At 44.1% G+C, this 24,196-nt stretch overlaps 1 protein-coding gene across 2 annotated transcripts in view; it reads right to left on the bottom strand.

The window, feature by feature from the left end:
• MERTK (MER proto-oncogene, tyrosine kinase) overlaps nucleotides 1-24,196 on the bottom strand; it is a 106,556-nt gene that overhangs the window by 81,747 nt on the left and 613 nt on the right. Inside the window, exon 1 of one of the 2 annotated variants that reach the window (XM_035001052.1) lies at nucleotides 487-523. The exons of the other annotated variant lie outside the window; for it this stretch is intronic. Within the exon in view, the coding sequence (XP_034856943.1) occupies nucleotides 487-505 (19 nt within the window). The 5' untranslated portion in view covers nucleotides 506-523. Of the gene's footprint in view, nucleotides 1-486; nucleotides 524-24,196 lie in introns of those variants that run through there. 2 annotated transcript variants of the gene reach the window in all.

Here is a 24,196-nt window from a genome sequence, read left to right as displayed (position 1 = left end):
GGCGAGGGGGAGGTCCTGACAATGTCAGGGAGGCCTTCCCTGGTCCCTCCCCACCCCCGACCACTTAGCCCTCCCACATTAGGTGCTGGGGCCCTCCCCTTTGTAGCACCTTCTGTGATTCCTCATTCAGTTCTTTCTCTCCTGCTGGACTGAGAACCCCAAGAGGCCTAGCACCCACACTATAGCCAGCTCATAGACGATGCTCCAAGGAGGTGTGTTGAATGAGTAAGTAAAGCCATGAATTAGAGGAGGAAGGAGAGGTGGACAGGGTTTCAAGGGGCAGGGACAGTGCGAAACTGAAGAGAAAGAGGAGACCCTAATAGTTTGGGAACATGAATGTAGCCGTAGGGTGGCATTCCTGTGCTTGGACCAAAGTGACAGAGTGAGTGGATACAGGTTGACCTTGGAGAACCCCGAATCCTGGCTGAGGCAGCAGCAATTCTTGGAAGGTTTCTGAGCAGGGGAGGGGGAAGATCAGAGCCTTACCTGACCCTGGCCCTGACATCCGGCTGAGCGGGAGCAAGTCGAGCAGGAAGGAGGAGGCCAGGAGGTGGGAAACCCGCCAGGAAGATAGCAAAGACCTAACAAGCAGAGTGGCCAGGAAGCAGGAAGAATGGGGGAGAGGCCAGGAGCCGACCTCACTATCGCCATCGTCCCACGACAGAAAGGTCGGTCCGACACCAAGTATTTAGGAAGGATGTAATCTCAGGACACAGGAGAGTTTTCCGGAGTGGTCATGATTCTGGTTGTTGCTAGAAGAATACAGTCCAGGAGGCTGCTTCTGGTTCAGTTTCCTCACAGGGGAAGTGGGGATGGCAATAACGGTGCCCCATAAAGTTGCTGTTAGCAATGAAGGACCTATTACTATGTCGGGCTCATAATCAACACTCAGTAACTATTAGCTATTATTCTTTCTTTTTAAGATTTTATTTATTTGGGACGCCTGGGTGGCTCAGTCAGTTAAACGGCTGCCTTCAGCTCAGGTCATGATCCCAGGGTCCTGGGATCGAGTCCCACATTGGGCTCCTTGCTCAGCGGGAAGCCTGCTTCTCCCTCTGCCTGCCGCTCCCCCTGCTTGTGCTCTGTCTCTCTCTCTGACAAATAAATAAAATCTTTTTTTAAAAAAAGATTTTATTTATTTACTTGAGTTAGAGCACAGAGGGAAAGGGAGAAGCAGACTCCCACTGAGCAGGGAGCCCAATGCGGGGCTCAATCCCAGGACCCTGGGATCATGAATTGAGCTGAAGACAGCTGCTTAACCGACTGAGCCATCCAGGTGCCCGCATTCATTCATTTCTTTCTTTTCTTTTCTTTCTTTCTTTCTTTCTTTTCTTCTTTCTTTCTCTTTTCTCTTTCCTTTCTTCTTCCTTCCTTCTTTCCTTTTCTTCCTTTCTTTTTCTTTCCGTTCTTCCTTTCTTCTTTCCTTCCTTCCTTCCTTCCTTCCTTCCTTCCTTCCTTCCTTCCTTCCTTCCTTTCTTTCTTTCTTTCTTTCATTTTAATTTTACCCATCCATTTACTTGAGAGAGAGAGAGGAGAGTGTGAGCAGGGGAGGAGCAGAGGAAGAGGGACAAGCAGACTCTGCACCGAGCAGGGAGCCCAACGCAGGGCTCTATCCCAGGACCCCGAGAACACAACCTGAGCCAAAATCAAGAGTCGGCCACTCAACCAACAGAGCCACCCAGGAGCCCCTATTTCTTACTATTTTCTTATATTATTGTGAATCAGTAAAAACCTGCCACAGCCCAATACCTGAGAATGGCTGATTTATAGGGGTTGATAGCAAGGGCTGACCAACTCCTCATGGACAGTGAGGTTGGTGAGGTTCCCACTGCACAACTGTGGTGGGGGTTGGAGGGGGCTGCCATTCATATAGCAGTCTGTGTGAATGGTGCTTTAGAACTCAACAGTGCAGATAGGGGGCCCTGCGTGATTATGGATAATGTGAAAAAAGGCAAAATACCAATCCCAGGTTTTGGACCCAACGGCCAGGGCAATGACCAATCAGAGATTACGTGTTAAATTGCTAACTTTTCACTGTTTTGACTACTTCCATGTATAATGCTCCTCCCCCTGTTTTTCCTTACAGAAGTGGACTGCTTTAAAATTATGGGGGGGGGGGGGAGTTATGGCAGGAGGAGACCAGGCCAGCAAGGCTTGCTTGTACAACAAACCTTCTAGTTCTCACTAACATGCTCCTGCTAACTCATATTTATGATGGCAAAAGGCAACATGCTGGCCTGTTAGATGGATACACGCTGATACAATGTTTAGTCAGTGTGAGAGCCGTATTAAAGCCCACAGAGACTGAATGAGAATTTGGTACCCTCTACGCAGCACACACGAAAAAGTGGGCTGCCTCTGGCTGTAATTTGGTTGGAAAGCACAAGAAACTTCACCCTCCCCTCCTCTCCTTGCAAGGTTGTTTCCTTCTGTGGACTGGATAAGCCACTGAAGTGGGAAGTTTAACCTCACCTAAGTAACTGCTAAGAGCAGCCTTGGATAAATGGCCTCCCACCCAGGTGGGAGAGTAGCTGTCCAGCTGTTCCAGCAGCTGCATCTGCCAGCTCCAAGGGACCACTCCCATCCAGCCCTGCAGCTGCATGATGGAGCACCCCTGCCCATTCCTAATCACCACTCAGCTCTTGACCAGATTCCAACACCAGCTTCGTACAGACTGGGATTGTGTCTCCCAGGGCCGAACGCAGGGACAGGCTTATGGGACCTGATTAGTAAATATTTATTCATCCAACAAATAAAATTGGTTAGGTACACTGTCCATTGTTTCATGCAGGTTCGCCTTGTTTTTCTGAACACATTTATAGCTTCCTCGAAAGCTGGAGGTGACATCCTCTGAACCCAGCAGGATGCATGGCATGGATTTAATGCACAGTGAACACCCATGGAATAAATGGGTGTGATGTGGACAGAATTCTGAAGGGTGAGCAGGGAAGAGAGGTGGTCCAGGCAGGGACACTCCTGTGGCTGGGAGTGGGACGGAGGTGGGATGCTGGCATGCCTCTGATGCGGCACTTCCTCCACCAGCCACACCTAGCTGTAGTGGGCCAAACATTTAGGGACCTTAGTCTGTTAGACTCAAAACTGGTCAGTTGGGGGATGCTAGTAAACAGTTTACTTTCTGTGTGATTGACTAGCCCGTCCCACCTTTAAATCCATAGATGGTGGCTGAGTGCTTACTGAGTGTGCGTGATGGCTGGTGGGCTGGTTGGTGGTTAGTACTGTTCAGTGGTTGCCCAGGAAAGTCCCTTGCTGCCTGAGACATGACCTCAGAAAAGCTCTTTAGCCTCTCTGATCCCCTGCAAGGATAAGAGTGCCTCAGTGGTAGGACATGATCGGATATATAGGGTCTGCCAGCACATTCTACCGATGTTGGCTGACGTTGTTGTCATTGGCTTGCATCTGAACCCAGGGCCTGTTGGCCACCTGAAGTAGGATTTCTTTTTTTTTTAATTTTTAAATTATTTTTTAAAGATTTTATTTATTTATTTGACAGAGAGAGACATAGTGAGAGCAGGAACACAAGCAGGGGGAGTAGGAGAGGGAGAAGCAGGTTTCCCGCGGAGCAGGGAGCCCGATGTGGGACTCGATCCCAGGACCCTGGGATCATGACCTGAGCCGAAGGCAGATGCTTAACGACTGAGCCACCCAGGCGCCCCTGAAGTAGGATTTCTGAGGCCAGGCCTGGGCCTTGTAGGAATGAGCACTAGGACTAATCAGAGAGGTCAGTGCATAGGGATTAGCAACACTGGAACAACAGAATTGCCACCCGTGAGTGAGAGGAGAAAGGAAACTTTTGGCTTACGATGGCTAGAAAGCTCTGGGCTCTAAGGTACCTTTGCAGGGCTGGCTGGCCTCCATAATGCTTCCATAACATGAGATCCTTTCCTCTTCTGCAAGCCTTGGGACTACAGCCCAAGGTGGATAAAGGAAGCAGAAGCTGCTTAAATTGCAAGTCCAGGGATAGTGGGTGGAATGGCAGCACTGGGCAGCATCCAGGCTGTGGAGGCCCTCCAAACCATGGAGGACGACTGGGCAGGGGGGCAGGCCTGCAGGAGGAAGAGTGTGGGTTGGCGAGCTCTATTTAATTCAACCCTGCCTTGGGTGTCAGGTGCCATCAATCTGCTTTACAATCTTGGGTGCCCGGAAAGGGAGAGCAGAAGCGCCTTGGCCTGAGTGTTGGAATAAGGACAGGACTGGAGTGCCAGCCTGTGGGACCCACTGCCCTGCTCTTTCTACTCTTCCTCAAACTACAAAACAGAGGCTCAAGCGAGCTCTTTGAAGCTCAGCCTCAGAATCAGGAGGTCCAGAGGAGGATGCAAGAGTGAGGGCTTAGCCTTGAACTCCTGCAGGTTCTTTGCTTCCCACCTGCAAAGCATACATGGTCCAGGGGAGCAGTGACAGACAGAGGGGAGGATGCCCTTTGCCCAGGAGCTAAGGCCTCCTTTCTGTCCTGGATGTCTGCTCTGCCTTTGCTATTAAGTGGTCCCTGGCAATTGGAAAAAGGTCTCCTTCGGCTGTGGGTTTGCAGTTTACAAAAAGGCTTTTGGGGCCTGCACCCCATCCCCTCTCCTGCAGTGCCCTGTGTCCCCCTCCAAGAGAAAGGGCCATACCTGGACTGTCTCCCTTCCCCCCACCCCCATCATTCTGGCTGATATCTGAATCATGGCCCTGGGCACCTTTTCTGTCATCTAGTTTAAGGGCTCCTTCCCCATCCCTGTGGCTGGCTGAGGCTGAACCTAGAACAAACAAACTTTCTACTTAGTTTTGTTTCACTTTATGTAAACATGAAGGTCTCTCAATTGATAAAGAGTAGCAAGAATACTTTAATGAGTATTTTTTACCCTGAAATCACTTGACTCAATTGTCCCCAAACTGTAAATGGTAAACATTAACTTGGCTGGAGTGAATGCACTCCACCACTTGGGAAAAGTTACACAGAAAAAAAGACCATTCACAGGATAAAACTGACTCCTGAACAGTCCCATTTGTACCAAGTGTAGCAAAGCCCGGCGAGCCGAAGCTGGGTAGCTGACTGGGACAGAATGGGCTCTGGCAGGGGCTTTACTGGAAATCAAGGGGAGTACGTGGTCTGGCTGCTTGTGTATGGAGGGGTCACAGCTGTGGTGTGATCGCAGGAAAGACGGAGTGCCAGCAAAAACCCACTGGCATGCCTGCCTAGAGGGAAGAAAGCAAAGTCGGGTATAAAGCATGGTGTGGGCAGATCAGATTTTCCACATGCGCCCCAACGGGCATAGCATTGTCAGATAAAAAAACAAGATGTTCCAGTTACACTTGAATTTCAGATAAGCAGCGAATATGCCCATACACAGGGATCTACTCAGTCAAATATATATAACTTAGTATCATTTAGCCCAAACCAGCTGGAGCCAGAGTGCCAGGGAATGAGTTCACTGTTGCCCTCCCACAGGCGGGCCTCCTGGGGTGCAGAGCAGGTCTGGAGGGGGCAAACAGGGACCCCAGCACATCAAGCAAGCTATTCAATCTCTCTGAGCCCTCGCTTGGAGGGTGTAAAGGGGCTCAGACCTCTGAGCAACAATGATGATAACTGGGATCACTTCCCCACTTCCCTGGTATTCCTTCTGGCTTAAGAAAAAAAGCAGAGCCTCCCTGTGCCTTTCCCCCTTGTGCACACACTTCCGCAGTGAAGTTCCAAGGGCCTCAAGGGCTTTAAGCAGCTCCTCGTGATCCCCTTCAGCCTGTACCCCACTTGTGACTTGGACGTTTAACTTTTTCTTCTTAGAAGTGCTTTGCAAATGAAGCTTCCCAAGCAGACTGCACCCCTCAAGTCCTTTCTGTAGAGGAACATCAATTCAACCAGAAAAGAGTTCCAGAGTTGGACTGTGACTCTTCATCATCATCTTCTAACTCTCCAGCATGCCTTCCAAACTAACAGAACATTGGAATCTCCAGAGCTTGAGTTTATTGGTCAGGGGTGCAGTTTGGGTATTGAGACTTAAAAAAAAGTCTCTTCTAGTGATTCTAATGTGTAGCCAGGGTCAGAGACCCTGCTCTAGGGGATGGATCCAGTAGCCCAAATCACTTTGGGGAAGGGGGCTCTTGAGGGTTCCGCCTGAGAATCCCCACCCAGAAGGCTCAGGTTTGAATGCCTGTGGTTGGGGAGCATGGTACCAACTTAAAAGAACTCTTGGAGTCAAAGAAGCAATGTTTAGCCCCACCCAGCTCAACCACTCAGAGGCCAGATGACCTTGTGCAAGTCACTTGTTCAAGTGAGATTCAGTCTCCTCATCTGTAAAGTAAGACACAGAACACCTCCTTCTTTCAGAATAATAGCAGAATACTGCACATAAAACTCTGTGCAGTGCCTGCCATGCACAGACATGCAATAAATGGCAGTTAAAGGATTTTCTTTTTCTTTTTTTTTTAAAGATTTTATTTATTTATCTGAGAGAGAGAGAGCACGAGCAGGGAGAGAGCAGAGGGAGAGGGAGAAGCAGACTCCCCACTGAGCAGGGAGCCCGATGCAGGACTCGGATCCCAGGACCCTGAGATCATGACCTGAGCTGAAGGCAGATGCTTAACTGACTGAGCCACCAGCATGCCCCCAGTTAAAATTTTCATAACATGAAACAAATGATCTGTCATTTCGAAGGTGCAACTAGTCATGCCTGGACAATCAATGCTGAACATATGGGACCAGTTATGCTGACTTAGACCATTCAATTTCTTGCAGTGAAATACGAATATATGTTTACTTAACTACGGGTTTTCCTTCTCTTTCCCCTTTGGCAGCATACCAAGTATCACAGAAAGACTGAAGGAACACTTTCTGGCCAGAGTGGTGAAGCAGTTTGCCCCCAGTTATCTGCGGTTGGTTCTCCCTAAGGGCCAGATGTGGCTTTCAGGAGATCTACGAGAGACCCTCAGTCTCCAAATTTAATTCCTCCATCATGCCACTCCCAACACATACGCTCCAGCCCACCAATACCTGAAGGGCTATTAATAAAAAGTGATTTTCAGGCACCTGGGTGGCTCAGTCAGTTGAGTGTCAAACTCTTGATTTCAGCTAGGGTCATGATCTTGGGGCCATGGGCTTTGGGCTCTGTGGAAGTGTGGAGTCTGAGTGGGATTCTCTCTCTCCCGCTCCCTCTGCTCCTCCTGCTCACACACACGTGTGCCCACTCTCTCTCTCTCATATAAATAAAATCTTTATTTTTTAAAAAGATTTTTATTTATTTATTTGAGAGAGAGAGCATGAGAGGGGGGAGGGGCAGAGGGAGAAGCAGACTCCTCGCTGAGCAGGGAGCCCCATGTGGGACTCGATCCCAGGACCCTGGGATCATGACCCGAGCTGAAGGCAGCTGCTTAACCAACTGAGCCACCCAGGGAGCCCCTAAATAAAATCTTAAAAAAAAATAAAAAGCCATTCTTTTAAAGAAAAAATTTTTCCCTTTTAAAATGTGACTTTCTGGAACATCTAACAAGATAGTTTGTCAAAGTCTTTTCTAAGTGACGGAAGGCAGAGAATTCTGTCCAAAAACAGATATACTTTTCCCTACTCCTCCCACTAAGTACACATAAAAACAACAGAAACAAACATTAAACAAATAGCAACAACAACTACTCTGAAAAGTGGAGAGAAGGCAGATGAAATGGGGACTTCAGGATGCAAGACCACCATGATGATGAATTCTCTGGGTTTTCCTTTGGCTCCATATGTCTCAATGTGGAAATGTTACCAGGCAAAGAACACCACCACCACAAAACAAACAAACAAAAACACAAAAACAAAACAAAACCCCAACAAAAGCCTATATTCTGGAGACAAAAGGCAAGGAAAGGAACAGCCCATCAATACAGAAGATTTTTACACAATAAACTGTTCTCCTGGGCACCTTGGTGGCTCAGTCGGTTAAGCATCTGCCTTCAGCTCAGGTCATGATCCCAGGTTCCTGGGATCAAGTCCTACATTGGCTCCCTGCTCAGCGGGGAGCCTGCTTCTCCCTCTCCCACTGCCTCCCATTCCCCCTGCTTTTGCTCTCTCTCTCTCACAAATAAATAAATAAAAGCTTTAAAAAAAATTGTTCTCCTCCAGGCAAACCACCCAGAAAAACCTATGGTCCCATCCCTATCCATGCCAGCAAAGGTCAAGTAGGGAGCCTAGACCTCCACCGTTATCCGGTTGAAAAGAGGTGCCACAACTATTCCACTGGGTGGTATCAGAGAGGGCCACGTAGAAAGCTGAGACTTTCATCCTCACTGGCTTGTGTTAGTAAAGACCATGTGGGTAGCCTGGACTTCCACTCCCACCTGGCATTAATGAGGTATCCTTTCCCATCCCCACTGAGGTGGCAGCAGAGAAGGCCTAGTAGGGAATCAGGGCTTTCACTGCTGCCAGTGAGGCCATCCCTCCTCTTCCCCTAGTGTCAGTGGAGGTAAGGCGGGGCATAGTCAGGAAATACGAAGGCACTCCATCCCCTCCCAGACAGGAGGTGTCAGTAGAAACCTAATGGGCAGCCAGGACTCCCACCCCACCTCAGACCAGCAGTAACTCACACTCAGATGCCAATGGAGGTTGAAGGGAAAGCCTAGAATTCTACCCCCAGCAGGCAGTGAAGAGGCAGCATACCTCTTCGACAGCCAGAGCAGCTGAGAGGAAATTCAGTATAACAAAAGATAAAAATAAGAGCTAGAGTCTCATAATATAATACCTCAAATGTCTAGGTTTCAATAAAAAATTCAATCTCAAACTGAATGAAATACCAACAGCAAGGTGACAGAGAATGATCTGAAAAAGGTTTTAAAAAAGGAATCATAAAAATACTTCAATAAGCAAATATGAACATGAAACATTAAAAAATAGAAAGCCTCAACAAAGAAATATAAAGTCACAGTAAAGAAATCAAACATACATATTTAAGAATGCAACTTTTTGAACTGAAAAATACAATAACCAAAATAAAAAACTCAATGGGTGGGCTTAATAACAGAAGGGAGGGGCAGATGAAAGAATCAGTGAACTGGAAGACAGAACCACAGAAAATTATCTAATCTGAACAAGAGAGAGAAAAGAGACTGAAGAAAAAATGAACAGAGACTCTGGAACCTATAGGACTATTACTAAAGATCTAACATTTGTATTATCAGAGTCCTGGAAGGAGAGAAGAAAGAAGACAGCAAGAATGAAAAAGCACTTGAAGAAATAATGCTGAAAGCTTCCTAAACCTGACAAAAAATATAAACCTACAAAATCAAACATCTGAGTGAACCTAACATAGGATAAACCCAAAAAATATCCACACCAAGACACATCATGGTCAAACTTCTGAATAGTAAAGACAAAGAAAACTTTTTGAAAGTACTGAGAGAGAGAGAGAGAGATGATGCCTGACATATAGGGGAAAAACAATTCAAATGGCAGTTTGCGGGAACCATGGAGGACAGAAGGAAGTGGCACGTTTCATAAGTGCTGAAAGGAAAGAACTGTCAACTCAGAATTTTTCAGAAATGAAGGGGAAACCAAAATATTCCAGATGAAGGAAAACTAAGAATTTGTCATCAGCAGACCTACTCTTAAAAAACAGTTAGAGGAAATTCTCTAAACAGAAAGAAAACAATAAAAGAAGGAAACTTGAATCATTGGAAGGGAGGAAAAAAACACAGAAAACAAGAATATTGGTCAACACAATAGACTTTCTTCTTCTTGAGTTTTTTTAAATTATGCCTGAAGGTTGAAGAAAAATTGTAACACTGTCTGATATAGTTCTATATATGAAGAAGAAATATTTAAGATAATTATGTTTTGAGTGTGGAAAAAAAGGAACTTAAAAGGAGGTAGGGATTTTATAATTACCTTGAACTGATGAAACAGCAACACCTAATATATCAATAATTACATTAAATGTAAATGATCTAAGTATATTAAAAGCCCAAGATTGGCACAGTAGATTAAAAAACATTACCCAGCTATCTGCTGTTTATAAGAAATTCATGGCAAATATAACAATATAGGTAAGTTGAACACAGAAGGCAGAAAAAGATATATCATGCAACCATTAATCAAAAGAAAGCAGGATAGCTACATTGTTATCAGATAAAGTAGATTTCAAAGCAAAGAAAACTACCAGAGACAGGAAGCCAAATTATATAGTTATAAAGACTCAATCTACCAAAAAGACACAGCAGTCTTAAATCAGTGTGTACCAAACAAAGCAAAGAGCTGCAAAATATGTGAAGCAAAGATGATATAACTGAAAGAAGAAAAAACAAATCAACAATTGTAGTTGGAGACTTCACCATCTCTCTCTCTCAAGAACTGATCGAAGAACGAGGCAGAAAATAAGCAAGGATACAGAAGAACTAGATGACATTGCCAATGGAAAGAATCTAGTCTACATTTATAGAACATTCCATCCAAAAACAGCAGAATCCACATTCTTTCCAAATGATGATGGGATATAAACCAAGATAAACCATATCCTGGGCTATAAAGCAAATCTCAAGAAATTTAAAAGAATTAAAATCATACAGTTTGTGTTCTCTGACCACAGTGGAAATAATTAGAAATAACAGAAAGGTAATAGGAAATTCTTCAAATACTTGTAAACTAAACTTCTATATAATCTATGGATTAAAGAGGATGTCTCAAGGGAAATAAAAATATATATATATTGAACTGAATGAAAACAAAGATAAAAACGTATCAAAATTTGTGGGACACAACACAGTGCTAAGGGAAAATTTATTCAGTAATCTAAGCTCAGAACACAGACAAAGAAGAGCACAACAAAAATAATATGTTTATATGAAATGAAATTGAAAAAAGAAAAGCAACAGAAAAAATCAATGAAACAAAGAACTGGTTGTTTGAAAATACCAATGAAATTGACAAATCTCTAGCAAGACTACAAAGAAAAAAAGAAGACACAAATTACTAATATCAGGAATGAAACAAGGCATATTACTATTCACTGTACAGACATCAAAAGGATAATAATTAAATACTACAAAGAACTCTACACACAAATCCGACAACATAGAGGACTAATTCCACAAAAGACACAAACTACTACAACTCACCCAATATGAAACAGATAATTTGAATATCCCTATAACTATAAAGGACATTAAATTCATTATCTAAAAAACTCCTCAAAAAACAAATTTCCAAGCTGAAATGGTTTCACTAAATAATTATACCAAATGCTTAAAGAAGAATTAGCACAAATTCTACATAATATCTTCCAGAAACTAGAAGAGGAGAGGACAAAAGCCAATATATTTTGTGAAGCTGGTGTCCTGATACCAAAACTAGACAAACAGTACAGAAAAAAAGTACAGACCAATATCCTTCATGAATATAGATGCAAAAACTCCTTAACAAAATATCAGCAAATAGAATTCAACAATATATAAAGAGAATTATATACCAAGATCAAGTGAAATTTATTCCACGGACAGAAAGTTGGTTCAATATATGAAAATCAATCAATGTCATCCACCATATTAACAGGTTAAAGAAGAAAAATCACATAATCATATTAATCATTTAACAAAGTCCAACAACCATTCAATACCCATTCACAATTTTTAAGAAAATAGGAAGAGAGGAGAACTTGCTCAACTTGATAAAGAGCATCTACCAAAAACTAACAGCTATCAATTTTACTTCCTTTACTTCATTCTTTTCCTCTTAGATTAGAAACAAAGCAAAATGTCTGCTTTCCCCATTCTTTGTTTTTAAGTAGACTCCACGCCCACCATGGAGCCCAACGAGGGCCTGAACTCACGACCCTGAGATCAAGACCTATACTGAGATCAAGAGTCAGATGCTTAACCAACTGAACCACCCAGGTGCCCCTGCATTCCCCATTCTTAGTCAACATAGTGCTGAAAGTTCTAGCCAATGCAATAAAGCAAGAAAAAGAAATAAAAAGCATCAGAAAGGAAGAAATAAAATAACCACTATTTGCAGATATGATTATCTACATAGCAAATCACACAGAATCCATAAAAAATGTCCTTAGAACTAATAACCGATTTCATCAATGTCACAGGATACAAGGTAAATATACAAAAGTTATTTTACTTCTATATGCTAAGTAATGAACACATAGACATCAAAATTAAAAATACAGTACCATTTACAATCACTCCCAAATGATGAAATACTTAGGTATAAGTCTAAGAAAGCACATTCAGAACTCATATCCTGAAAACTACAAAGCACTGATAGGAGAAATGAAAAAAGATCTAAATAAACAGAGAGACATACTGGGTTCATAAATTGGACACTTCATTTGAGCTGGTGTCTGAAGTGGGGGGCAGTCCTATGAGATTGAGCCCCTAGCCTGTGAAGCCTAGGCTAACTCTAGGTAGTTAGTGTCAGAATTGAATTGAATTGTAGGATACCCAGTCGAGGTCAGAGAACTGGAGAATCTGTGGTTGAAACTATATATTTGATGTCAGAAAAAAAAGCACATAAAGATTTAACACAATTCTTAAAATATCAGGAAGGTGTTTTTTTTTTTTTTTTTTTGTAGATAAAAACAATATATTTCTAAAATTTGTGTGGAAAAGCAAAGGATCTAAAATAGCTAAAACAATTTTGGGAAAAAGAAGAATAAAATTGGAGGAATCAGTCTCCTCAATTTCAAAACTTATTACATAGCTGCAATAATCAAGCTGGATAGTATTGGCAGAGGTATAGACACATAGATCAATGGAACAGAACCAGAAATAGACCAACACAAATATACCCAACAACTTTTTGGCAAAGGTCGGAAGCAATTCAATGGAGCAAATATAGCTTTTTAAACAAATGATGCTGGAGCAAGTGGATATCCAGAGGCAAAAAAAATTAAACTTGACCTATTTCTTACACTTTATTCAAAAATTAACAAAAAATGGGTTACAGATATAAATGTAAAACGTAAAACTAAAAAACTTTTAGAAAAAAAAACAACAGAGGGGCTCCTGGGTGGCTCAGTCAGTTAAGCATCTGCCTTCGGCTCAGGTCATGATCCCAGGGTCCTGGGATGGAGCCCCACTTCAGGCTCCCTGCTTAGCAGGAGCCTGCCTCTCCCTCTCCTCCCCACTTGTGCTCTCTCTTGCTATCTCTGTCACTATCTGTCTCTCTCTCTCTCTCAAATAAGTAAATAAAATCTTAAAAAAAAAAAAAACAGGAGAAAAATTTCAGGATCTAGAGTTAGAGTCTTAACACTTGCCACGGAAAGTATGATACATAAAAAGAAAATTTGATAGAATTTTATCAAAACTAAAATGTCTGCTCTGCAAAAGACCCCATTAAGAGGAAAAAGAAAAGAAAACCTACAGATTTGGAGAAATGATTTGCAAACCACCTACCTGACAAAGCACTAGTATCTAGATTATTAAAGAACCCTCAAAACTCAATAAGAAACAAACAAACCAATTAGAAAAGGGCAAAGACATGAAGAAAGATTTCATTAACGAGTATATATGGATGACAAATATGCTCATGAAAATGTGTTCAACACTGTAAACCATTAGGGAAATTCAAATTAAGACTACAATGTGATATCACTTCATACCTGTCAGGATGGCTAAAATTAAAAACAGTGACATCACCAGATGCTGATGCTATCGAGAATGTGCAGTTTCAATGGCCCATAAAAGTAGAAAGGAAGGCAGAAGAGTTGGCTGTCAGTGTTGCAATGCCAGAAGGCTACAACCCATGTTTGCCGGCTTTGAGAATGGAGGAAGGAGCCAGGAGCCAAGGACTAGGGGCAGCCTCTAGAAGTTAGAAGAGGCAAGGACACAGACTCCCTACAGACTCCAGAAAGGAAGGATGCCCTGCTGTTACCCTGATGTTAGCCCCAGCGAGACCCAGGTCAGACTTCTGACTTACTGAACCGTAAGATATGATATTTTGTTATTTTGAGCAACTAAGTTGGTGGTAATTTGTCACAGCAGCAAATGGAAAACTAATACAGTATGATTCCATTCATATGGCATTTTTGAAATGACAAAGTTACAGAAATGGAAAACAGATTAGCAATTGCCAGGGGTTAAGGAGGTGAGAGGGCAGTGGGATATGGTAGGCTCTAAAAGGGCACCATGAGGGATCCTGCAGTGGTGGAGTGTATCCATGTCAGTATCTGGCTTGTGACATTGTACTACAGTTTCCTAAGATGTTACCCTCAGAGGAAACTAGGTAAAGGGTACATGGGGGCTTCTCCATATTATTTCTTTTTTTTTTTAATTTTAAATATATATTTTTTAAGATTTTATTGATTTATCTGAGAGAGAGAGAGAAAGCACAAGCTGGGGAGAGAGGCAGAGAAAGAGGGAGAGGGAGAAGCAGATTCCCTGCTGAGCAGGGAGCCTGACGTGGGGCTCGATCCCAGGACCTTGGGATCATGACCTGAGCTGAAGGCAGCTGCTTAACTGACTGAGCCACCCAGACGCCCCTCTCCATTTTATTTCTTATTAGAAACAGCATAAGAGGGGCGCCTGGGTGGCTCAGTCGTTAAGCGTCTGCCTTCGGCTCAGGTCATGATCCCAGGGTCCTGGGATCGAGCCCTGCATCGGACTCCCTGCTCAGCGGGGAGCCTGCTTCTCCCTCTCCCACTCCCCCTGCTTGTGTTCCCTCTCTCACTGTGTCTCTCTCTGTCAAATAAATAAAATCTTAAAAAAAAAAAAAAAAGAAAAAAAAAGAAACAGCATAAGAATCTAAAATTATCCCAAAAATTTAATTTTAAAAATCTAACTATGTTTAATAGCTTCTATTGGGTAAGAGGCAAAAGCTGCAGAACCTGTGTTATCTCTGGACGCTCACACTCTGCCAACTTTTCCACCTACACGATCCTCTCTGATCCTGGGCAGGGAGTATCCTTGCCCCCAGTTTGTAGTGAGGAGCCTGAGGCTCACAGGTGCTAAGCAACTGGTGCAGATCATCACCGGTAGAAAGGAGTGAAGGGACTTCTCCTGGTCCCACCCACCCTCGCCTCACCAGCCACATTCAGGCTCCAGCTCCTAAGCCCCTACTTGTGTTTGGTTCTGAGGACTGGACAGAACAGGGCTCCAGTGTGCCTGGTGCCAGGCAACGGCGGGGATGGGGTGCTGGGTGGTGAGCCTGGAGGGCCAGTGGGGGCTGCTAAGATGGTCTCAGCCTGCTTTGCAACCTGGCTACAACCAGCCCTGAACAGCATTACCAGATCTATCTAGAGTATTCTTGAGGTATTGAAGAAATGCCTCAGTCGAGATCTTCCACAGCAATAACCTACCTATAAAATGGGCAGAAGAAAGGTTTTCCTCTATTCTAATAACAATTTGGCAGTATATGATGAGGCTGAAATTGATACATCCTACAACTCAGCATTTCCACCCCTAAAGACTCACACATGTCCACAGTGAGACATGCATGCAAGTTCATGGCTATCTTAACTCGGATAATGGTTTTGACACATATTTGTCAAAAACTCTTCAAACTTGACACAAAATCTGTGCATTTTATTATAGCAAATTAAACCTTTTTAAGGAAAAAATTAAAAACAAGAATGCTCACGGCAATTATGTGGGAAACAAAGGCAAAAGAAAAAAACTAAATTTCCTTACTACTTCCAGTCCATTGATAAGTCCTTAAAACAGGTGGAGGGACCTTCCTCTGGTAGCTCAGCCTCTTGATGCTGACACTTGACTAAGGGCAAAAGGCAATCTTGGCTTAACATCTCTGGACCCCCGGGATCCTGTGAGTCTACTTTAAACAAATGGAAATTCCTTTGGAAACTTCCTTTGTCTCTACCCCAAGATATGTGTTGGCAGTCATCTCGCAAGCCTAATACCCACTGATACACATCTGAAGGGTATCAAGACTGAGGTTTTCACTAACAGCAATAAAAGACCTTTTCCTAACAATAGCTAGCCCCCTCAGGGTCCTGGAAACCTTGTTTCCAAAATACCTGGGAAGCTTGTGCTGTCCCTAACCCCCTCCCAACTTGAAAGTATATAATCAGTCACTCCTCAGGACCTCAGTACAGCTTTTCCCGCCCACGGGTCCTGTCCCTGTGCTTTACTAAAACCACCTTTTTCACCGAAAACGTCTCAAGAATTCTTTCTTGACTGTCTGCTCTGAACCCCAACATTTCCACATCAGCAACACTGCTTGTAACAGAAAAACGTAGAAAACTCTAAATGCCCAATAAAAGGAGACCGGATAAATAAACTACAGTGTATCCACATATTTGCCTATGAAGATAAATAAACTAGGGCAACACTGTTCAACCCAGATGAGTCTAGCAAACAACACAGTGAGAAAGCAAGCTGAAAGAAAGCACACTATTTATATAAAATGTTACCATGTGTGCATAGCACCAGCTGCTAGTGTCCTGCTCAATGCTAGGTCCCCCTTTTCCTTACAAATGGGACTCGATCTCATTCAGGGAGCAACCACACTTGATTTGTCACTCTTCCTTGAAGCTTGGAACGGCCAGGGAAACCCAAGCAGAAGTCAACAGTTCGGGGCTTCACATAAGGCTATCACCTTCTTATGGCCTAAAAAGGGTAGACTCAGGAGCATGAAACTGGTTGTATTTTGTCCTTCCTCATTCCTTCTTCTTGGAATGCAAATGAAATGCCCAGAGATGCAGTATCCATTTAGAGACAATGAGCTTTAAAACCATATAATAAAAATGACGGAATAAAGAGCCGGGAAAAGCCAGGTCTCTGACCACATCATGGAGCCTCTGTCCCAACCCCGGCCTGGCTACCCTCAGACTGCTTGCTATAGGAGAGAAATACCCTCCTTTTGGTTGAGCCACTGAAGTGAGGTTTTCTGTTACATGCAACCAAAAGTAAACCCTACCTGACATGGTGTCAAACAACACTGTAAAGCGTCACCAATACAATTATGTGTTGTCAACGCGTAAAGAGATGCGTGGGAATTAAAACACCTAGTGTGGGGGAGTGGTTTTCTCTGGGGGAGGTGAGGCAAGGGGAGGAGACTGGAGTGGGGAGCAATGGGGGGCTTCAGTGGGGGAAGGTGTGAGGCTCCCCAGTCCTCCTCAAAAATCAGACACGTCGCATTGGTGGGGTGTATCAGGAGATGTGCTCAGAATGGCCTGGACTCCTGCTGGTTAAGGTTGCACCCTAAAGACTGAGTCCATAGGCCCGAGGTGGGGTGTGGGCTTCTATAGTTTGAAGAAGCTTCCTAGCTGATTTTCTCCTTGTCCTCCTAGCCAAAATGCTTATGAGCTTTATATCCTACAATTCACATTATAAAATACTTATTTAATTTCCAAATATAAAATTACATCATGATACTAAATGAACAGAGTTTTAAAAATGATATAATTCCCCCCTGGACCCTGGGGATTCTGCTGTGCACCCTGGGGAGACATGTTCTACTCTGCCCAGCCCTTCTAGAAAGACTATATAATCATCCCCATGTCTTCCAGAACCCAAAAGTCCATGCTCCCTGCAGACTGGACAGTAAGAAGCCATAATTTGTTTGGGCACGTCCAGTATTCTCTGAAATACACGTTTGTGTAGCTGGAAGGGCTACTTCACGGGGGCACAGAGAGCTCAGGTGTCAGGGAATGGCAGATGCCCACAGCACAGAACCCACTGGTATGACTCATTTTTACAAAAGATTCTGTATTGCCTCTGGCCCCGTTTCTAGGCTGATGCCTGAGGACCCTCACAGCCAGAGTCAGGCACAGAGCTGGGAGGTTCACCCTCAATCTGGAACCACACTAAGAAAGCGTCCCACCCCGCTCTCCCCTTCAGACAGAATCTGTTTTCTGCCCAGATGGGGCCCCAGAATTACCTATCTGCCCTTCCATTCGATCAGTGGGGATTTGGAGTTTCAGAAACACTCCAAGGGTCCCTGCAAGTTAATATCAAAACTGGGATGAGAACTTCTATCTCTGTATTCCCAAAGTGGTTATATTTTTCAACGAATGCTTTAGATGGAATGCTAAATCTAATGAGCTTCCTTTTTCCTTTGCTCCAAAACCTTCAAAGAACATTGTTTTTTCATCGACAAATCTTCAAATCATGAGGCAGAATTGTAAAAAGGCTTAAGGGCTGGTTTCACTTCCTGTGTGGAGGCATTACCATTAAGTACTGCAGCAAGTGGAAAACCAGCCCCGCAAAGAGGCAGCACTTGGGAGTCCATGAATATTTATCACCTCACTGTGCATTCACTAAGTAGCTCAGGGACAGAAAACAACTTTCAGCAAGTTTGAGTCCATGTTCTAATATTCTCCACTAAGACAGCTTGTTCTGACTTGTAAAGAAAAGATCATTTTCAAAAACCATAATGAGGCCAGTCTACTATTCGGCGCTGGAGCAAGCCCTAAAGCTTAAAATAGCAAAACAATCGCTTCTCCAAGATAAACAAGGCTTTCCTTTGTGTGTCTAATGAGAGGCAAGACCACAGCGAAGGCAGATTCTACGTACGATGTTTACTGTCCCTGAATACTGAGGTAACTGGAGCTCCCCCAGCCCTCCAAAAAAGCAGATTATACAAAAAGAGATCTGTCCGGGAGCATTTGCCTGATTGTCAAATGCCAACCTGAGACCTATGTCCTGAGGGTGAGCCCCCTTCCCGGGTGAACTAGGGCAGGGCTCTAACACTGTGTTGATCAGATCTGGCTGGGACCTTGGCCCACACTCCAGGCGCCAGACAGAACCTTTGAAGGAAACGATTGAAAAATACCCAGAAGACACATTAATGACTGGGTACAAGGAGACACAGGAGCATAGAATTTGCTCTCACGAAAGTCTATAAATTGAAATGAAATGAAATGGGTTTTCTCCAAGCAAAAGTCTCTCAAACATTCTTAGTTTTTGGTGTAAAACTTCTAAAAGATCTTGGTCTAAACATAAAGTCAACATCCGTCCCCTCTCTTTCTTTCTCTCTCCCCCTCTGTTCCTCCCCAACTACCCCCAAGACTCATGGAAAATCCATTTTACCATTAAGTGAAAGAACCCTGTAGGTTTCTCTATGACATGTATAAGACATAATCACCCTTTCTTCATTTACCACTTTCAGATTTTATTTATTTGACAGAGAGAGAGAGAGCGCGCACATGTGCAGGGGGAGGGGCAGGGGCAGAGGGAGAAGCAGGCTCCCTGCTGAGCAGGAAGCCCAACCCAGGGCTCAATCCTAGGACACTGGGATCATGACCTGAGCCGAAGGCAGATGCTTAACCAACTGAGCCACCCAGGAGTCCCATTTATCACTTTAAAACACCAGGAACTGAGGAGGTCACCTGGACGTGGCAGCCTAGGGCTTCCCCTGCAGGTCATGCCCACAGATCCTAATGGAATTCTCAACCCTTGCCGGGCTGCATTTTCAGCCTCAGCTGGAGGCAGAAGGACTAGAACACGGGTGAAGAGACAGAATAAGTTACTTCCCAAGTCAGGGGTTAGCACATGCCCCGAGTGTAGGAGGCAGAGGAGTCTGGGCTTCCCTCAGGGTACCTGGGGGCTGGCTCAGCCCTGCCACCAAACAGGAAGTGTCTGGAAGCCAGGAGTGCATCTGGAGCTCTCTGCCCGCGCGCCCATGGACTACCCGCACACACACACACTCAGACACGTACACAGTTAATCCAAGAAACAAAGCCTCATTTTGTATCCACTGCAGCCAGAAGGCTTCACTTGGGAAACCTAGTTTTAGCTGATAAAAAAGAAAGGGATTATCTGGATACTTACATTCAAAACCCACACAACCAAAAACAACTGCAACAACAAAAACAAACCACACCCACTCTGGAGTACTGTTCTGTGGGAAAAGTTGAGGAGGACTTGGACTTCATTTTTATACCTTCCTGAGAGGCACATGACAGGAAGCTATTCCTGTACTATGCTAAGCCTGAACTCAACAAGTGGAGGTAACGGGTGAGGCGGGGTGGGAGGAATGGCAGCAAGGCAGGCCCTGCCTCCTGGGACAAGCCACAAGTGACCAGCGTGGGTTTTGCAAGCAGAACTCCTAGGAACAAAGCCCTAAAGAGCGGCGACAAGGACCTGATCGCTCTAGGGCTCTAGGACCCCTTCACTGACGGGCTCTGACTGGTGGAGGGTGGCTCACAGCTCTGTTCTCGTATTTCAGGCTGCAACTTAGGATACATTTCAGCGAGAAAAGAACCTTTCCCCCCAACACCCTTTGTCTAGGAAAAACACTAGCCCAAAGTGTGAGTCCAGAAGAATGGAGGAGAACCAACAGCAGTGATGGCTGATATTTTTGGAGCATTTACCACTTGTCCTTAGCTCATTTCATCCTCCTGCCTGTTCTGACTAGTGAAGAGACTCATGGTACCAGAGAGGAAACTGATGTCCTGAGTTACCCATGGCCCCCAGGGCTCCCCAGACACCAGTCAGGTGGGACATGAAGCCCAGCTTGCTGCCTACCCAGCCCCCCTGTTAACATTTTCAGCCCAGTCCCAAGAAACTCCTGTGGTGAACCTGCTTTTTTCCATCTTTTATAATCATTAACCTCCTACTGAGATGCATACCAACCCAGAGCCATGTGCTTTGGGTAAGATTAAACTAGTGACAATGGGCCAAAGTCAAGGCACTCAGGGTCACAACTAACAGGGTATCAGGCAACCTGCCTCTGGCAAGGAGTTGCTATCTCTGTGTTAACATGAAAAATCAGCTTTTGACCTTTTTTTCCCTCTAGTTGGAATAGTTAAGAAAATATAAAATGTCAATATTGCTCTATTGGGTTAATATAGTCCCCAAATCTATCTTCTTTCAGTGCCCTAAGTTTCCTAGTAATGAAATCACTTTGGCATCACGGCAAAAATAAGACTGTTTTGCAGCAATTCTGTGTCTGGGTGAGCCAACAGGAGCAGAGAAGGGGGAGGAGCACACGGTGAGACCCACAGAGGCCTGGCCCTCTGATACCATCCAGATACTGAGCATCTGACATGGGTGAAGCACTGCAGCCAGAAGGCTTCACTTGGAAAACCTAGTTTTAGCTGGTAAAAAGGAAAGAGATTATCTGGATGCTTACATTCAAAACCAACAAAACCAAAACAAATGCAACAACAAAAACAAACCACACACCATCAGGTAGTGAAAAGTGTTCTGAGGAAATTAAATTCAATGGAGAGAGAGGGAGAGAGAGAGAGAGAGAGAGAGAGTAACTCTGGTTGGTGTGGGAGGGAAGCCCTCTTCCAGGGCATCTGAGCTGAAACCCAAGAAGGAGCCAGCATGCAGAGATCTTGGGGAAAAGATTCCAGCCAGAGGGAATATCCACTGCAGATGAGCTAGACAGACACTTGTGGCTGGAGCAGTGTGAACATGAAACAAGTGGAAATGGGGCAAAGGGGGTGGGAGGCTCTTCACACCCTTGCAAACCCTGGGGGGAGTGGGAAGCCGCTGGAGAATTTTAAACAAGGAGACAACACCATCCAATTCTTTACAATTTCATCCTGGCTAATATGTAGGAAGCCGCGGTTACACCTATGTGTTCATTTATAGGTAGGGGGGATCCGATACCCTGGCTCAGCTTTTCTATCCAGTAACATGTTCCCAGTTCATGGACATCTAAAGAGTCCACCTGTTCATAACCAGCTCTGACTGGTAACTCACTGGCCCTGCTCCTCAGATTATCTGAAAATTATTTCTAAAAATAAAACTGAAAAATTATTTTTAATTTTGAACATATCTGTGTTCCAGTTGTCACTTTCAAAAAGGGGATCGGAATGACTTTTTAAAAACTATTTATTTTTAAAATGTGCCCTGCTTACTTCCAAAAAGCATTTGAGGCCATTGTCATAAAGCTTGTAAACAACAGAACAACTTCAAGTTCTCTCGGGGAAAATATTTACAATATATTGTAACATGCGTTCTGGCATTCCATAAGCTTGGGAGGGAAACACTAACATTGAAGGGTTTTAAAAGCCCAATTTGGGGGCGCCTGGGTGGCTCAGTTGTTAAGTGTCTGCCTTCAGCTCAGGTCATGATCCCAGGGTCCTAGGAAGGAGCCCCGCATCGCGCTCTCTGCTGGGTGGGAAGCCTACTTCTCCCTCTCCCACTCCCTCTGCTTGTGTTCCCTCTCTCGCTGTGTCTCTCTCTGTCAAATAAATAAAATCTAAAAAAAAAAAAAAAAGTCCAATTTGTTCTAAGGATTGAGTTCGGCTACACATACTGTTTCATGATGGACTAAGTCCTTCACTTTTATATTTCTCCTCCTCTATCCTCTCCCTGGCCCTCTAGAGAGCCGCCCTTTGCCTGGTTTCACTGCTCACTGGCTCCCCCATCCAGAGACTGAGCAGAAAAGGACAGATTGGAAAGTCTGATGACACTGGTTCAGCAGTTTCAGTTCTGTGTGTGTGTGTGTTTCTTTGTGGGATGGTGTTTGTGTGTATGCATCTGTGTGTGTGTGTTTGGGGTTCTGGGTTAAAGTGAGATGTAAATTTTAATTAGGTTTATCCATTCCTCTCCATTGTATACAAACACATCCCTCACGTTGACCCTCTTTCTCTCTCCCTCTCTCTCTAAAATCTTAAAACTGGACAAAGGGTCTAATTTCCATTTTTAGTCTCTACCCATAACATTCTTACTTCTGTTCTAATTCTGCCAGTGAGAATCCCATCCTTTAAGCTTTCACAAGGTAAGATGTAACACTGTCAGACATCTCACTGGCGAATTCAAGATAAAAGGCAAAAGGTAAGTGCCTGGGTGGCTCATTCGATTAAGGGTCGGACTCTTGATTTTGGCTCAGGTCATGATCTCAGGGTCATGAGATGGGGCCCCGCATTGGGGTGGGCATGGAGCCTATTTAAGATTCTCTCTCTTGGGGCACCTGGGTGGCTCAGTCAGTTAAGTATCTGCCTTCAGGTCAGGCCATGATCCCTGGAGTCCCAGGATCAAGCCCCTATCAGGCTCTTCGCTCAGTGGGGAGTATGCTTCTCCCTCTGCCTCTCTCACTCTTTCTCTCAAATAAATAAATAAAATCTTAAAAAAAAATTCTTTCTCTCCCCTCCCTCTGCCCCACCCCCCAGCTCTCTCTCTCTTTTTCTTAAAAAAAAAAAAAAGGCAAAACGTCGAAGAAAAAGTGGAGAAATTTTTCATTTTTCCTGCTGGGTGGGTTTTAGCGAACTTTTATGATTATCTGACTAAAGCTAATCGCTACAAAAAGTTTTTGATAATGTTTTTTTAAAAAATTTAGAGAAACACACCATTTTTAAATATCTTATAAGCACCAAAACAATCGTTTCGGTTGCTTTTCTCCTAATTTTCACCACATTCACTACCTCCAAGACTATTTATGGTCAGTCCTCAGTAGTAGCAAAATAGAATGGGTTTGCAGCAGATTATAAAAAACGGGATCTGGCAGAAATGCTGAAGAATTTTTTAGGGTTTGGTGGGGGTGGAGAATGGAACTGTTTCAGTTCTTTGATTGGTTTTGGCTTTTGATGTTTGCTTCAAATTGCTGTGTGGCCCCAAATTATAAATTGCTATGCAATTTAATATGTAACAAGAGGGTTCACTGTTTAAGAATTTTTTGAGCAACTGAGCTTTCAAAGGAAAACCTCAAAGGAAAACATTTTAAGTAAATTCCTTAACTATAAATTGAACTTTCCAGGTATTCTTAAAAGATATCTTTGACTGTAATTAGGTAAAAGCTATTCAGCCATGTTCACCGTCAAGAGACAAAAACCACATGCTGAATGGAAATAGAAAACTTTTAACTAAGAAAAAATGCTAGGGATGTGTTTATTCAAAATATCCCCCCTCCATTTCTTTTTCTTTTTGGCAAAGGCTGGTTAAGTTTCTCCCAGCTTCCTCAAGAAATGCATCAGCGATCAAACTTAAAACTTGTTAATTACTTAGCCTCCGAACAGGCTGTTGACGCAGAATGGAACCCGCCTTACCTTGCCTCCACTTATCAATCTAGAACCTTATATTGGAATGTGACCGAATCGGGACAAACCTAGATGCTGTCCAAGCATATTAGATTCTGTTCAGCAATAACAGGGGTTAAAAGAATGCTTCCCCTGTGTCCAGGGTCCCCACATTCACAGGGTGTCCCTGCAAAGAGGTACTAACATTACCTATAAGAGCCCAGTGGGAGCAGACTGGACGGCTGTCCCTCCCTGGCGGACTCCCGTCCTTGGTCGATCGCAGCACCAGGAATTTGACCCCAACTCCCCAGCCTGTTCGTCTCCCGGCACCGGTCCCTCGGGAGATGGGGCCCGCGGCT

This window comes from Mirounga leonina, unplaced genomic scaffold (assembly GCF_011800145.1).
Source record: "Mirounga leonina isolate KUSES-001 unplaced genomic scaffold, KU_Mleo_1.0 Mir_125, whole genome shotgun sequence".
In the NCBI taxonomy this organism is placed as follows: domain Eukaryota; kingdom Metazoa; phylum Chordata; class Mammalia; order Carnivora; family Phocidae; genus Mirounga; species Mirounga leonina.
The sequence above is the reverse complement of the archived record's forward strand: the minus strand, read 5'-3'. Positions and strand labels throughout refer to the sequence as shown.